Source organism: Anolis sagrei, chromosome 4 (genome assembly GCF_037176765.1).
Source record: "Anolis sagrei isolate rAnoSag1 chromosome 4, rAnoSag1.mat, whole genome shotgun sequence".
In the NCBI taxonomy this organism is placed as follows: Eukaryota; Metazoa; Chordata; class Lepidosauria; order Squamata; family Dactyloidae; genus Anolis; species Anolis sagrei.
Window position 1 is genome coordinate 168,722,590 of NC_090024.1, and position 14,213 is coordinate 168,736,802.

Genomic DNA, 14,213 nt, shown 5'->3' on the forward strand with positions numbered 1-14,213 from the left:
ATTCCAACCATGTCCATTTAAAGTCTCATTTTTCTAGAAGTGCTAAGTTTGGATGTGTCAGGGTATAGTGCATCACTTTGCACTATGGCGTGCTTTTTAACTTGTACAAAGAACAAACGTCCTTTCCACTATGAAATTTGAACCCCCCCCCCCCCCCCAATTGCCAATACATCAGTGCATACTCTACTGTCTAGTAGAATCTTTGTTTTTCTTCTAAAATCTAGAGGTCTATTTGGTGAACTTTTACTGAACCTCCTGAGAGCGAGCAATGTATTCCTTCCCTCCCCCATCACTTAACTCTCTGAAACTCTTCTTAATCCTTCTAAATTCTTTTAAGCTGCTCTGCCTATACATAGTTGGACTAGCTCAATTATCCCTCTGTTGTTCCAAATGCTTGTAGTTTGTTAGTCCTGCTGATATTAGTTACTATCCCCTGGGGAGGCAAATCCACCCGACCTCTGAGGATTCCCTATTGTGTAAACTAGGAAAACAGTCTGCCAACCAAACTGTTTGTGCACTAACACGTCCCTCCTGCTGCAATGATTGTGGACTGGCATGTTCTGCCCAGCCTGGCAACAGGACTGCGTCCTTAGTGACACATTCTTGGCTGTCGTGCATTTGAAAAGCAACTGACTGCAATTGAAACAGCAGCTGGAAATCTTTTATAGTTTAAAGAAAGGCAAGACTATACAGAGGACAAGACTGAGGTGGGTGCTCTCGGTCCCTTATATTTCTTTTCCCACGTTAACTTCAGGGCTAGCTCTACTATTAAGCAGACCAAGCCCATAGTCTCAGGCTGCTGGTTTCACTTGTAAAAGGACAACATAGTGGTAGCAGAGATGATGGTGAGAATGATATATTTTACAGTTACTAGGCAGAGCAGTGTTATTTCTATTTTATCCACTAAAATGGTTTGGCTGGGTTTGGATACTATGAACCTTGATTTGTGCTGTGATAAGGGCCCCCAGTGGTGCAGTGGGTTAAAGCACTGAGCTGCTGAGCTTGTTGACTAAAAGGTCACAGGTTCAAATCCAGGGAGCGGTGTGAGCTTCCGCTGTCAGCCCCAGCTTCTGCCAACCTAGCAGTTCAAAAACATGTAAATATGAGTAGATCAATACTGGCGGGAAGGTAACAGCGCTCCATGCAGTCATGCCAGCCACATGACCTCTTTGGCTTAGAAATGGAAATGAGCACCACACCCCAGAGTCGGACACGACTGGACTTAATGCCAGGGGAAAAACCTTTACCTTTACCTAGGGGAGGAATTAACTTGTTGCTCTTCAGCAGATACCAGCTAAAGATTTTCTGGCACCCAGGACAAGTTAAATGTTAAGACTGCCTTTCCCAACTCTGATATCCACTACTTTGGTTTAATTTCCATCTGGAAAATGTTGGTGAGAGTTGGTGTGCAATGTATCTTAAAGAGACTAGATTGTGGAAGGTGCAATCAGATGTTGAAAGCTAAAGAAATCTGTTTCCTTATAGTAGAATCTGGACAGTTGCTTCTGACAGCAATGGCACTCTAGCAGAAAGGTGAATATTTGTTTATTCAATTCCTGTGTTTACACAAAAATAAATAATTTGAAAAGTCTTTTTTTTCCCACAGGTGAAATTATGAGATTTTAGGGGTACTTTTGATTTTTGTATGTGTTTTTAGACAACCTGTTTTATAATGTCCAAAAACTGTTTTCCATAAAACCCAAAATTTTTCAAAGAAAACATTGGCTTGCATCCTGCATCAGGAGACATATTTCTCGCTGTGATGCATCTCCCATTTTCAAAGTGGCTGCATCTACCTATTTTCCTCTATTTGCATGTCATACTGCAGACATGCCAGAGTTCATGATCATGTTTGTTTGTTGTGTCAGAGCAACCAGTCCATTATATTACATTTCTAACAGAACAAAGCAAAAAAACAGACAAAATACAAAACTTGTGAGTTTGGTAGTTGGTTAAATGTCCTTTGACCAGTATCTGGCCACTTGGAGTGCTTCTGGTGTTGCTGCAAGTATTCTGCATATAACTGAAGGAAAATACCTGGATACATCTCTGTGCTCCTGAGCCTTCTAGTGCATCTTGACATGGTGCTGTCATATTGAAAATGTACATTTGAGGGGGATTTGTTTGTTAGATAATTGAAACCAAAAAAGTGGCTACAGTGACTGTTACAATGTATTGGATTACCCATTCTAACTCAATAACAGAATGCTAGGCTATAGTGGAAACTATACTATTTCCCGCAAAAACAGAAAAAAATGATTTTTTCACAAGAAGTCTAGAAATGTAAGAAATCACAGTGTATTGTCTCTACTGCACATCTCAATGTCTGAAAGTAATTATGACTGGGGCAGAGCAATAAGTAACACTTCCCCTGTCAATGTAGACAGTATCCAAAGCCAGCCAACTTATTTTGTCACATAAAACAGACACCCTTCCTTGTTGAAGACAAGAGAAATCTGTGAGTGCTCTTTACATCCCTCACCTCTAGCTGTTTACTAAACTGTCCAGGAGCAACATCAAGAATACAGTACCTACATAGCTGTTACACTGAGTACAAGGAAATGATAAGGCAAAAGGTATTCGGTGAAATTCTGTGTGACAGTTATGTGCAACTCCCACTTACACATAAGCAAACACTGGGATCGACAGGGGTTTGTCCCCCTATTGATTTAAAAAGGGTTGCCTGGCATTCCCACTCTGTGAGTGATAAAAAAGGACCTATCACAAAGCTCCCCCAAGCCAGAAATCATGCACAACAGAGTGGGAATATAAGTCTTGAATAACAGACAAATGGTCTTCCATTAACTCCATCAACTGATTATCGATAAGTGGGATTTAGGGAGCTTGTATGCTCTCTACACAGCTCCTAAATTGGATGCTATATAGGAATCATGAATTCATGGCAGTTCAGAATGTCATGCTCTTTCTTATAGTAATAGTGTTTCTTATCAGGAGTTGGATAGATCCAAATATTTATACAAATAGCTACAATTAACTCCTTGGATCTTCAATGGAACATGGATTTATCAAAAACAAGTAATGCCAGACTAATCTGATCTCTTTTTTCGATAGAGTTACAAGCTGGGTAGATGCGGGGAATGCCGTGGATGTAGTGTACCTGGATTTCAGTAAGGCCTTCGACAAGGTCCCCCGTGACCTTCTGACAAACAATGTGGGCTAGGCAAAACTACAGTGAGGTGGATCAGTAATTGGTTAAATGGACGAACCCAGAGGGTGCTCACCAATGCTTCCTCTTCATCTTGGAAAGAAGTGACGAGCGGAGTGCCATCAGCAGGCCCAGTCCTATTCAATGGCCTAGTCCTCGGCCCGGTCCTGTTCAACATCTTTATTAATGACTTAGATGAAGGGTTAGAAGACATGATCATCAAGTTTGCAGATGACACCAAATTGGGAGGGAGAGCCAATACTCCAGAGGACAGGAGCAGAATTCAAAATGATCTTGACAGATTAGAGAGATGGGCCAAAATTAACAAAATGAAGTTCAACAGGGACAAATGCAAGATACTCCACTTTGGCAGAAAAAAAATGCAAAGATACACAATGGGGGACGCCTGACTCGAGAGCAGTATGTGTGAAAAAGATCTTGGAGTCCTCATGGACAACAAGTTAAACATGAGCCAACAATGTGATGTGGCGGCAAAAAAAGCCAATGGGATTTTGGCCTGCATCAATAGGAGCATAGTGTCTATATCTAGCGAAGTAATGCTACCCCTCTATTCTGCCTTGGTTAGACCACACCTGGAATACTGTGTCCAATTCTGGGCACCACAATTGAAGAGAGATATTGACAAGCTGGAATGTGTCCAGAGGAGGGCAACAAAAATGATCAAGGTTCTGGAGAACAAGCCCTACGAGGAGCGGCTTAAGGAGCTGGGCATGTTTAGCCTGAAGAAGAGAAGGCTGAGAGGAGATATGATAGCCATGTATAAATATGTGAGAGGGAGTCACAGGGAGGAGGGAGCAAGCTTGTTGTCTGCTTCCCTGGAGACTAGGATGCAGAACAATGGCTTCAAACTACAAGAAAGGAGATTCCATCTGAACATGAGGAAGAACTTCCTGACTGTGAGAGCCATTCAGCAGTCGAACTCTCTGCCCCGGAGTGTGGTGGAGGCTCCTTCTTTGGAAGCTTTTAAACAGAGGCTGGATGGCCATCTGTCTGAGGTGCTTTGAATGCAATATTCCTGCTTCTTGGCAGGGGGTTGGACTGGATGGCCCATGAGGTCTCTTCCAACTCTATGATTCTAATAAGGGGTATCACATCTCATTTTTTAAGAAGTATGTACAAGGAGGATTTACTTAGCACAATTTCTATAGTATGAAAATGCCCAAATGATAGGAGTAATAGGAAATATTTTGAAATATGCCTAAATTGCTGAACCTGAACAATCATTACAGATTTTAAAACAAGTATTAATAAGAATTGCAGTATGTTCACATAGTAATATCTAAGGAGAATAAGCCAGATGAAAACAAAAACATTTCTCATTTTTGCTTACTAGTACTTCCAAAAATGGTTCCTCAGTTGGTCACATTGATGTACCTATGTAAAGAAGGAGAAAGAATGCATGGCCTCCAAATATGAATTTTGATTCATAAATGAATTTTCCCATCAATCCCCAGATTTCTAGCACTGCAAAGAAGAAGACATTAACAATTGTTCATATCTAGAACTCTTACATTTGCTGTGTTCTCATTCCCTTGGTAACATTGCCTGCCCTATTTCTTTAGATACCTAAACTGTTGGTGGCATCCTGCTCAGGATATACAAAGCTGCAAACCAAACAAACAGAATAATAATAATTGGAATTCACTTTTACAGTAATTGTATCTTTGCTCCGACTGAAAACCTTCCACCAACCTACATTTTAAGTCAGACAACCCCCCCCCCCCCAACTCCAATACAGGGCAGGATATCTGAAGTGAGAAATGATGTATCCATCTCATACCCACAGCAAGGTGCAACAAGCAGCATCTTTCATGATGCCATGCTATGCAAAGAGGGCTGCACAAATAATTTAATATTCTGCTTTCCTGTGGCTCAGAAATCTCTATGTGACAGAGAGCTCTCTGCCTTCAAGGAGCATTGGGTAGCATTGCAAGACACAGCTACAATGACAGAACTTCATCGTGGGAGCTACATCTCTAAAGGCATGGTTTCAGAATGTATTCCTAAATGTTCAACTAAAATTTGAAGTTTCTGCAATCGTGAAAATGTAGGGACCAACAAAAAAATTCATTTGAGGGACAGAACTCTTATTTGAAGGCAATATCTTCATTTTGCTGCCCTGTTCCCCCAGTCGCTAAACCTGCAATTATCATGTAAATGGTCAATTGCAAAAGACTAAAAACAGTTTGGGGATATCTCACTAATTTTAATGCAGCTGGCTCCTTTAAAAAGTCACAGTCCTATGAGGACAGAAGACCAGAAACCGCCAGTGAATATTAAAATTGGCTATGCTGAGTGGACAGTTCTTGGAGTTGTGGTCCATAAGCAGGCCCGTAGCCAGGATTTCATTTCGGGGGGGGGGGGCTAAATTTTTTTCAGGGGGGGTTCAGAGGGGCTGAGTTTTGGGGGGGCTGAGTCTGAGTGAAAGAGGGTCTAGCCTAGCAAACCTTTTGTATCATTACCCCAATACCCCCATGCATATGGGATATATTGAGTATGGTGATCAGATCATGATATGAATAAACATAACAGTTTAAATAATGCACCAGTAAGGCCTTTTCGTGAACCACCATGAAAATTTGGGGGGGGGGGGAGCCCCCCCCCCCGGGCTACATGCCTGTCCATAAGGCTCTATATATTGTAACTTCATTTGCTCTGTATTTCCATGCATTTCTTATTATCTTCAACTGCAAGGGCATTGGGGAAATCAAAAAGGGATACTAACCCTTTGCTTGGGAGAGTCCTAGAAATTAGAAGCTCCTGAAAATAACAACATTACTGGGGCCTTTCCTACAATATTTGAGAACCATGATGCCCATCTTAGTTCTGTTTAGGGGAAAAGATGGAAAAGTTTTTTTGAAGAAAATCACCAATAGTGTGCCTTTTAAAATTACAGGGACAGATCATTTTGTAAAGAGATTCTGAGAATGGCTTCAGTCAAGAACAACCCTTATGGGTCTAATTCAAATTATGAGACTGTCACAAAAATAATTGGGAGCAAATACATCCAATGTCGTGTAGAAAAAAAAATTGGGTAAGCATCATCTCAAAAAATATTTTTTAAATATGTAATTAAGAATTTTGCATTTCTTTTATGTTTGAATAATAGAAGATCCTATACAAAATGTGATCACTGTCAAATTGCAGCAAGCCATATAATAGCATAAAGTAAAATGGTATAAAATCTCTATCTAATACAGGACTCTGTACACACATGTATGTTAAGCACATATGAGATTGATACATCTCATTTTTATATAACTCAATTGGATTAAACATGCTTATGTGCATGCTTCCCTTCCTTAACGTCCAAATAATATGAATAGATTTTCCCTGCACAATAAACTAAAATTTTTCAGAAGACATTTTTCTCTATGCAGTTTCTAGGATTTTGCTTTCTTTTCTCCCTTTCCCTCCCCCTCCCTCCCCCCCCCCCCCCTCTCTCTTCTGGCAAAAATTTCTCCCAATGTTTTGTATCATTTTTAAAAAACTTAAGGAGTTACTATTCCACCCTTATGTTCTGAAATATCACAAGTTCTAGATCATAGTGGATGAAGAAAAATAATAGCTGCTGTATAACTTCTGCTGCCACTATTGATAGTGGCAGCAACAGCAATACACAAACAAAAAGGGCAGGAGGAAGCTGTCTATTGCCTCTTCTAATGGAGAGCCCTATCCATGAGAAACTATTGGTGAATCCTGCTTTCCTTTGCAGAAATATGGTGATTGCATTGTCTCCAAATAAGGTTTAGGATTTCCATAGGCTGCTCAAACCCAGGTGGAAAGCAGAGCATGGAAAGGTTTCTTAAGATGAATGAATATAATGACACGCTGAAGCCACCCATTACATCAGCAAAGGTGGGGTGATGTTGTGCGTCCCAGAACACAGCCATACAACTCATTACTATGTCATTGTTTTTCATAATCTGGTTTCTTTTCAGATCGTATAAATCTTTCACCTTTTACTATGTCATTATTTTCATCCTTCTGAAGAGTAGATTTACAAGCTATACCTTGTCATTGGACATCACAAAGCTTGTCTCCAGAAAATTTTCATCCAAGGATCTGTTTGTGGAAGAGGGTGGGTTTGTTCCATTTCTCCATATTATTAGTTTGGCCCTACCTTGATGGAACAAGCAAGCCAACACTGAATTTATTTTATACCATGATTCTTGGCTTGACTCCTCTTGATGTTAACAAGTCTTCTGAAAGCCTCTCTTGTCAGTGCCAGTTTGGGATACTTTTTTTCCCCGGAGTGTACCAAACTTTTCCATTCTGTCTGAATAAGACTATTTTCTATCATTTTTCATACAAGTTATCTCCAAAATGTGAAACATATGAGCTGATAACTAGAGCAAACAAATTGGAATATAGGTGTTGGGTTACTAAATTCCCATTGTTGCAATGATCCAACTTGGAAGTAACAATTGAATTTAGGTCATGGAAGGTAACATCTCAGCAATATTAGCAGAGTGCTGTTGTTTCTTAAGATTGCTTTGCTCAGAATTATAGTTTTCTTTCCATATCCATGAATCATGCATCTATTGATTCTACTGTCCATGACTTCATTTTTTTTTAAAAAAACATAAAACCAAATCCTGATTTTTGCCATTTTATATAAGGAACACTATGACATTGCATTCAATGGAACTCAAGCATCCACAATTTCTGATATTCATCGGAGGTCCTTGAACCCAACCCCCATGGCTCACTGTAAACTTTCCCTGTTCTTATAGTCCCTAGTCTTAAAATCCATTTCACTTATTATATTACTTCTATCCAGCTAGAAAATGCTGCAAGAAACAAATAGCTGTAGCATTATTATGTAATGTTATGTAATATAAATGATTGCATAGTGTGATTTGCTTAAATATCAATAGATATATTGTTTGCCTGTTTCCTGACAGCAAAGCAAAGGAGGATGTGAAAGCTGAGATACAATCCATGCTCCAAACATTACCCCCATGTAATACAAGGCAGACACGTGGAAACGCTCTAGGCCTCAGTAAACCTCCTTGTCAACAAATCAATTATGCTCTCAATGATGAACAACAGAACAAAGGTGAAAAGGAAGAACATAAGTCTCAACAAGCAGAAATGAATGATAGCAAATCTGTGGGCAGTAAAGTAAGTTGCTCTAAAAGTCATGATTGCTAATTCTCATGGGTTTCTCATAGAAATAGAGGAAAAATATGTCCCATTGGCACTTGAGTATTAACCAGTCTAATGTGACATATTCAAATTAATATCCAAAACAAAATAACATAATTTTCACACTTCTCTAATTCTATGCAATTCTCTAGTACAAAAAACAAAGTACAAAAAACCCCTAAAACACATACATTAATGATATTTGCATATAACAAATCAAACAGCTGTAGAAAATTTAAGCCTCTTCTACACTGCCAGATAATACAGATTATCAAAGCAAAAAATCCACATTATCTGATTAGAACTAGATTAGGGACCTCTTCACACGGGGCTAAAATGGGCAAAATGTGCTGGTTTAGCCCAGGGCACTCACGGAGCCTGCTGGCTCCATCAAACAATGTGGACAGGGCTCTGTGGGTGAAGAAGGGCAGAGCTGACACAGGCTGCCACCACAGCCACACAGGAGCCTTCCTGTGTTGCCGTTGGAATCAATGGGAGGAAGCCGCACACTCCACGCTCCCCCCCCCCCAAGGTGATTACCTTTTCCACAAGCCATTCAAGAGGACATGGGGCAACTCTGGCTACCATGTGACAAGGACATATCTTAGTCTACACTGCCATATAATTTGATTCAAAGTTGGTAATATGGATTTTATATAGCTGTATAGAAGGGGCCCTTGTTAAATATGTGTATAAGGGCCTGTGTACAAAACTGACTGAGCTTTAGTACAGAATTTAATTTTTAATTTTTTAAAAGATAGCTTTGATTTACTCCTGCAAAACCTTTGCCTGGTAAAATGTGCTTGTTATGGAAACTTTTTAGTTCCTATTTAGTTCAATTCAGCAGTCAGATTTTACTCTTTCTGGACAGGCTAAAATGAATGGCAATAACCTCTTTGTTCCAGCATTAAAGAGCACCCTACATATAACTTGGATTTATATGATCCTCCAGATTTTGTTCAGCTGCAGCTTTGTTGTTGTTGTTGTTGACTGCCATCAAGTCATTTCTGACCTATGGTGACCCTATGAATGAGAGACTTCCAACCAAATCACCTTATCATTAATGGCCCTGCTGAGATCTTGCAGGTTCAAGGCTGTGGCTTTCTTGATTGAATCCATCCATCTGCAATGCCTTTAACTACTACAGGGCTTTTATACAGTCCTGAATCTGCAAGACCTTCTACCTTACCAAACATTATAATCATTTGTAGTGAGTTTGATCTTTTCATTATGTGTTCAGTAGCCTCAGACTTGATTTGCTCTAGGAATTATTTATTGGTCTTTTTAGTGGTCCACTTTATATAGAGACCTCTTCTCCAGCTGTATTTAAGATTATTTGATTGTCTTTCTATTAGCTTTCTTTATTCCAACTTATTCCTTTGTTGTTGTCTTCTCTTTTTCTGCATTGGTTGTTATAGTTCTCTTTGTTTCTTTATACCACTGGTTCCAAACCTTTGCTCCTCCAGTTGTTTTGGATTTCATCTCCCAGAAATCCTGGCCAGTTTACCAGCTGTTAGGAATTGTGGAAGTTGAAGTCCAAAATACCCAGAGGATCAAATGTTGGGTACCACTGCTTTATACAAATTGCAACAGTGCATTCAAGGTTCTGCCACCATTTCTGCCACCTTTTACTTTTGCTTCTTGTTTGTCTTTAATTGCTTGTAGGGTTTCATTGATCATCCATTAAACCTCTCCATCTTTTTTGGCAGAAGAAAGTGGTTTCTTTCTTTCCTCCCTGATAATGTTCAAAATTCTTTTGCCTCCGAGTCAATTAGTTTGAATAGTGCAAATCTATTTTAAAAACATCTCTTTACTTCTATAGGAATGTTCATCAAGTTGTCTTTTGGCACAGTGGATTAATGTTCTTAATGTTCTTCTTTAGCTTTACTCTAATTTAAGATAATATCATTTCATGGTCTGGATCACAATATGCCCCTGATCTTATTTGGCTGGAGAAGAGAATGAAACTTCAAATTATGTAATCTATTTGATTTCTATTTTATCCATCAAGTGATGTCCATGTTTACATGTATTGGCTATATTCATTAAGCCTGACAGAAATTGTAGTCCAGCAATATTTCATTGGCCACTTGATTCCTGCTTCTGCTCTGTGATGACCAGATAAAGAAAATATTTGTGTGTCAAAATACAATGTTCTACTTTTCAGCCACATCTCACTTTGCTCTTTCTTCTGGTTTTCATAGCTTGTTCACATTCTTAGGCTCATTTGACCCTACTCAGTTTTCCAACTTTTTTAGAAATCTTTTCTCATTCTTCAAATGTTTTCGGGGTTTTTTAAATATAGACACTAAACATGTAGCTTTTATTTATTGTACTATATAGTAATCAAATGGCCTATAAGAATAGTCGTCATGGTTATAGATAATTCCATTTTTAGACTAAAGACTACATTTTAATCAATATGGGTAAGATATCAGACCTCTTAAATGATTATTCTCTGACCAGAACAAGTTGCTACTTTTCTCTGACATCTCAATATGCACAGGCAGGATATACACAAGGCTTAAGATGTGGCCTATGAGGTTTCTCAAAATCTTCCTTCCATCACATATCTTCATGTTGTGATGAGGTTGATTAACGCTATCAGTTGTCACCTTCAAAATTTTATTTTCATTGAAAAGTTGCTAATTGACAAGTTGGCTCCCACGCTGAATTCTGGCAACTTAATGGTTGCCTGGAGAGCACCACTCTTTTACATAATCCAAAATCAGGGCCAGTTCAATTACAAACATGGCCAATATAATGCCTTGTCATAGATTAGCAAGAACAAATTGAGAAATACCCTATCCATGCAATAAAGAGTAGAGTCCTTAAGCAGAAGCTTATTCTCAGTTTAGACCAGTTGTTCTCAACCTGTGGGTCCCCAGGTGTTTTGGTCTACAACTCCCAGAAATTCCAACCAGTTTACCAGCTGTTAGAATTTCTGGGAGTAGAAGGCCAAAACATCTGGGGACCCACAGGTTGAGAACCACTCACTTAGAACAATTTACAAAGAGGAAAATAGGATGAGGATTCTAATGTTAAATATTTGGGTAGAATGGTAGTAAAATTGGTCCTGTGACAGCTAGTGGCTTCCATAATATGTGGGTAGGGGGCAGTGACCCTTTTGGGTTTCATCTAGTGCTTTAAAGGGACTTATCTCAAGAACATAGAACTTCTGGTTTGAATTCACTGCTTTTTGTTATAATGTTCACAGTATTCCAAAGCCCCTTCTACACTGTCCTTATATCCCAGGACCTGCTGTCAAGTTATCTGCTTTGAACTGGATTATATGAGTCTCCACTGGGATAAATCTGGAATATAATGACAGTGTAGAATGGACCCAAGATGGTTTCTTGCTTTCTCTTGTTTTAATACAGTTTGCTGTTAAATTGACCATGGTTCACACTTTTGACGTACTGAAGTGCCCTTGTTTAAACCATGAAGCAAATTCTTTCAGTCTTCTCCTTGCGGAAGAGTCCTCATGCCTCATACAGCAATCTTAAACTATGTTTTGGTGTGATAGCTAGCCAGGTAGAACTGTGTTTATATGATATTTTATCTTGTCTTTCTCCATCAAGTTTTGGGCACAGTATATGAAGATTTCCCACATTAATAAAATAACATTCCTAAAGTTAAGCTGAGTACAGTTACTGACTAGAGGTCATGTAGTAGACCTGGAATTGTTTATGCTTCGAGCTCCCCAGTGAAAGCATAATATTAACCATAGTTTTTTTATAACTAATAGACCAGGCCATACACTACATATTTTCTTATTAAGTGTTTTAAAATTTGTACTAATGTTCCAGAAAAAAAGTTTTCCCTTTATCGCATTTCTTTTAACTATTCATTCCAGGATTTAAAGCCAGTAAATAAGCATTGTGTCACTGCTCCTTCTGGAGACAAGTCTTTATCCTACATTCATACTCTCAAAAAACCATTTGTTGGACCACAGACATCAGGACAACTTGAAAGACAAGAGGTAACTAACTAAATATGAGTTTGTAACCATCATTAGCTAGTGGTTTTAAGAAGTGTTCCTTTGATGTTTTATTTTGTTTTTTAAAGAAATATTTTGAATACAAGGAATATGCTGCTTATAATTGTTTCAGTGTAATTCAATTGTTATTTGTGCATAAACATGTTGATCCTGGATTTTGGATCTGAAGGAAGGGGTTGGTATCATGCTACGTTTCCCTGTTACTTTTGAGTTGAGACACAAAGAGGAATCATTTGAAGCATAAGTCTATCTTGGTATGTTTGGATGCTCTCAGAACTTGCTTTGTGTATATGTCTTCTAGTTATCTGTCTACTTACTGTGATCCCATTAATTTCAAAAGGTTTCCTTAGGCAAGGAGTACCTAAAGGTGCCCCCCCCCCCAATTCCTCTGAAATATAGTATACAGCACCTGCGATTCATTGGCACTTTTCCATCCAAAGCCCCTTCTGCACAGTTGTATAAAATGCACATTGAACTAGATTATATGGCAGTGTGGACTCAGATAATCCAGTTCAAAGCAGATATTGTTGATTATCTGCCTTGATATTCAAGGTTATAAGGCTGTGTGGAAGGGCACTAAGATCTAACCAGGACTGACGCTGCTTAGCTTCCTAAATCAGATAGGATCTGGTGACTTTAAGGTTTTTAGGAATGTCAGTGTTCCCATTTTAGAATTTTCAAACTCCTTGCTTCAGAGGTCCCTTCCACACAGCCATATAACCCAGAATATCAAGGCAGATAATCCACAATATCTGCTTTGAACTGGGAGATCTGAATCCACACTGCTATATAACCCAGTCCAAAGAAGATAATGTAGGATTTTTACAGCTGTGTGAAAGGGACCTGGGTTGACCAATTGGAGTGTGTCTGCAATTAACATGTAACCCTCCTTGTCTTTGGCACATGAAAATGGAAGAAGTCATTTCCTGCTTTGTTTGCAAGACAACAGCACATGTTATGAAATAATCCTGTAAACCTGGAAAACTCACAGCAGCCCAATCCTGAAAGAGTTTTCTTAGTTTCGGGGAAAAACACTTATGGTCTGGATGCAGTACTTTTTGATACATTACATTTATCAAAATATATCATACACACACACACACGCAGAATAAATAAATAAATATTGTCATTTATGGGGGGTTTTCCCAGTGACTGAGGAATTCCTTAGTGAGGAAGGTAAGGTTGTCCTTTAACTAACAAAGGCCCCTTCTACACTGCCAGATAATCCAGATTATCGAAGCAGTAAATCTACATTATCTGATTTGAACTGGATTATCTTAATCTACACTGCCATATAATCCAGTTCAAACCAGATAATGTGAGTCTTATACAGATGTGTAGAAGGGGCCAAAGATTGTATCATTCAGGTGGGCTTTTGGAAATGACCAGCTGCTGAAGAAGAGGGTTTTTTAAAAAAAATACCAAAGCCTGTAATATTTTCTTCATTGCCCCAAGGACCCAACATAACATTTACAATCCCCCAAGAAAGCCCAGGGTGTATTTTTTTACCCTTTCCATTTTGTATTCAAAATGTACCTAAATAACGTTGTGTCTGATGGGATGCGGGGGGAGCAGGGAGGGTATAAAAAGAAGGGCTGAACACTATGGAGAGAGAGTGGGGGGAAGTGAAGGGGGTCTACATTGTTAATTGCAGCAATAATATGTTTCATGCTTATGTCTATGCTTGATGTTTTTTATAGTTTTAATGGTTGTTTTCTATATTTATATGTTACTGATTTGGATATGTGATTTTTTGTATATATGTGAGGCACTGAATTTGCCATTTATTATGTTGTAAACCATTTTAAGTCCCCCCAGGGGTGAGAAACGCGGTATAGAAATGCAGTTAATAAATAAATAAATAATATTGATATA

The 14,213-nt window shown here is 38.8% G+C and overlaps 1 protein-coding gene across 1 annotated transcript in view; it reads left to right on the top strand.

The window, feature by feature from the left end:
* The first annotated feature begins 227 nt into the window (after positions 1–227).
* Positions 228–14,213, top strand: part of C4H1orf87 (chromosome 4 C1orf87 homolog) — a 41,541-nt gene continuing 27,555 nt past the window's right edge. Inside the window, exons 1-4 of the mRNA XM_060773610.2 lie at positions 228–707; positions 6,084–6,221; positions 8,095–8,314; positions 12,195–12,320. Of these exons, the coding sequence (XP_060629593.2) occupies positions 6,115–6,221; positions 8,095–8,314; positions 12,195–12,320 (453 nt within the window). The 5' untranslated portion in view covers positions 228–707; positions 6,084–6,114. The remainder of the gene's footprint in view (positions 708–6,083; positions 6,222–8,094; positions 8,315–12,194; positions 12,321–14,213) is intronic.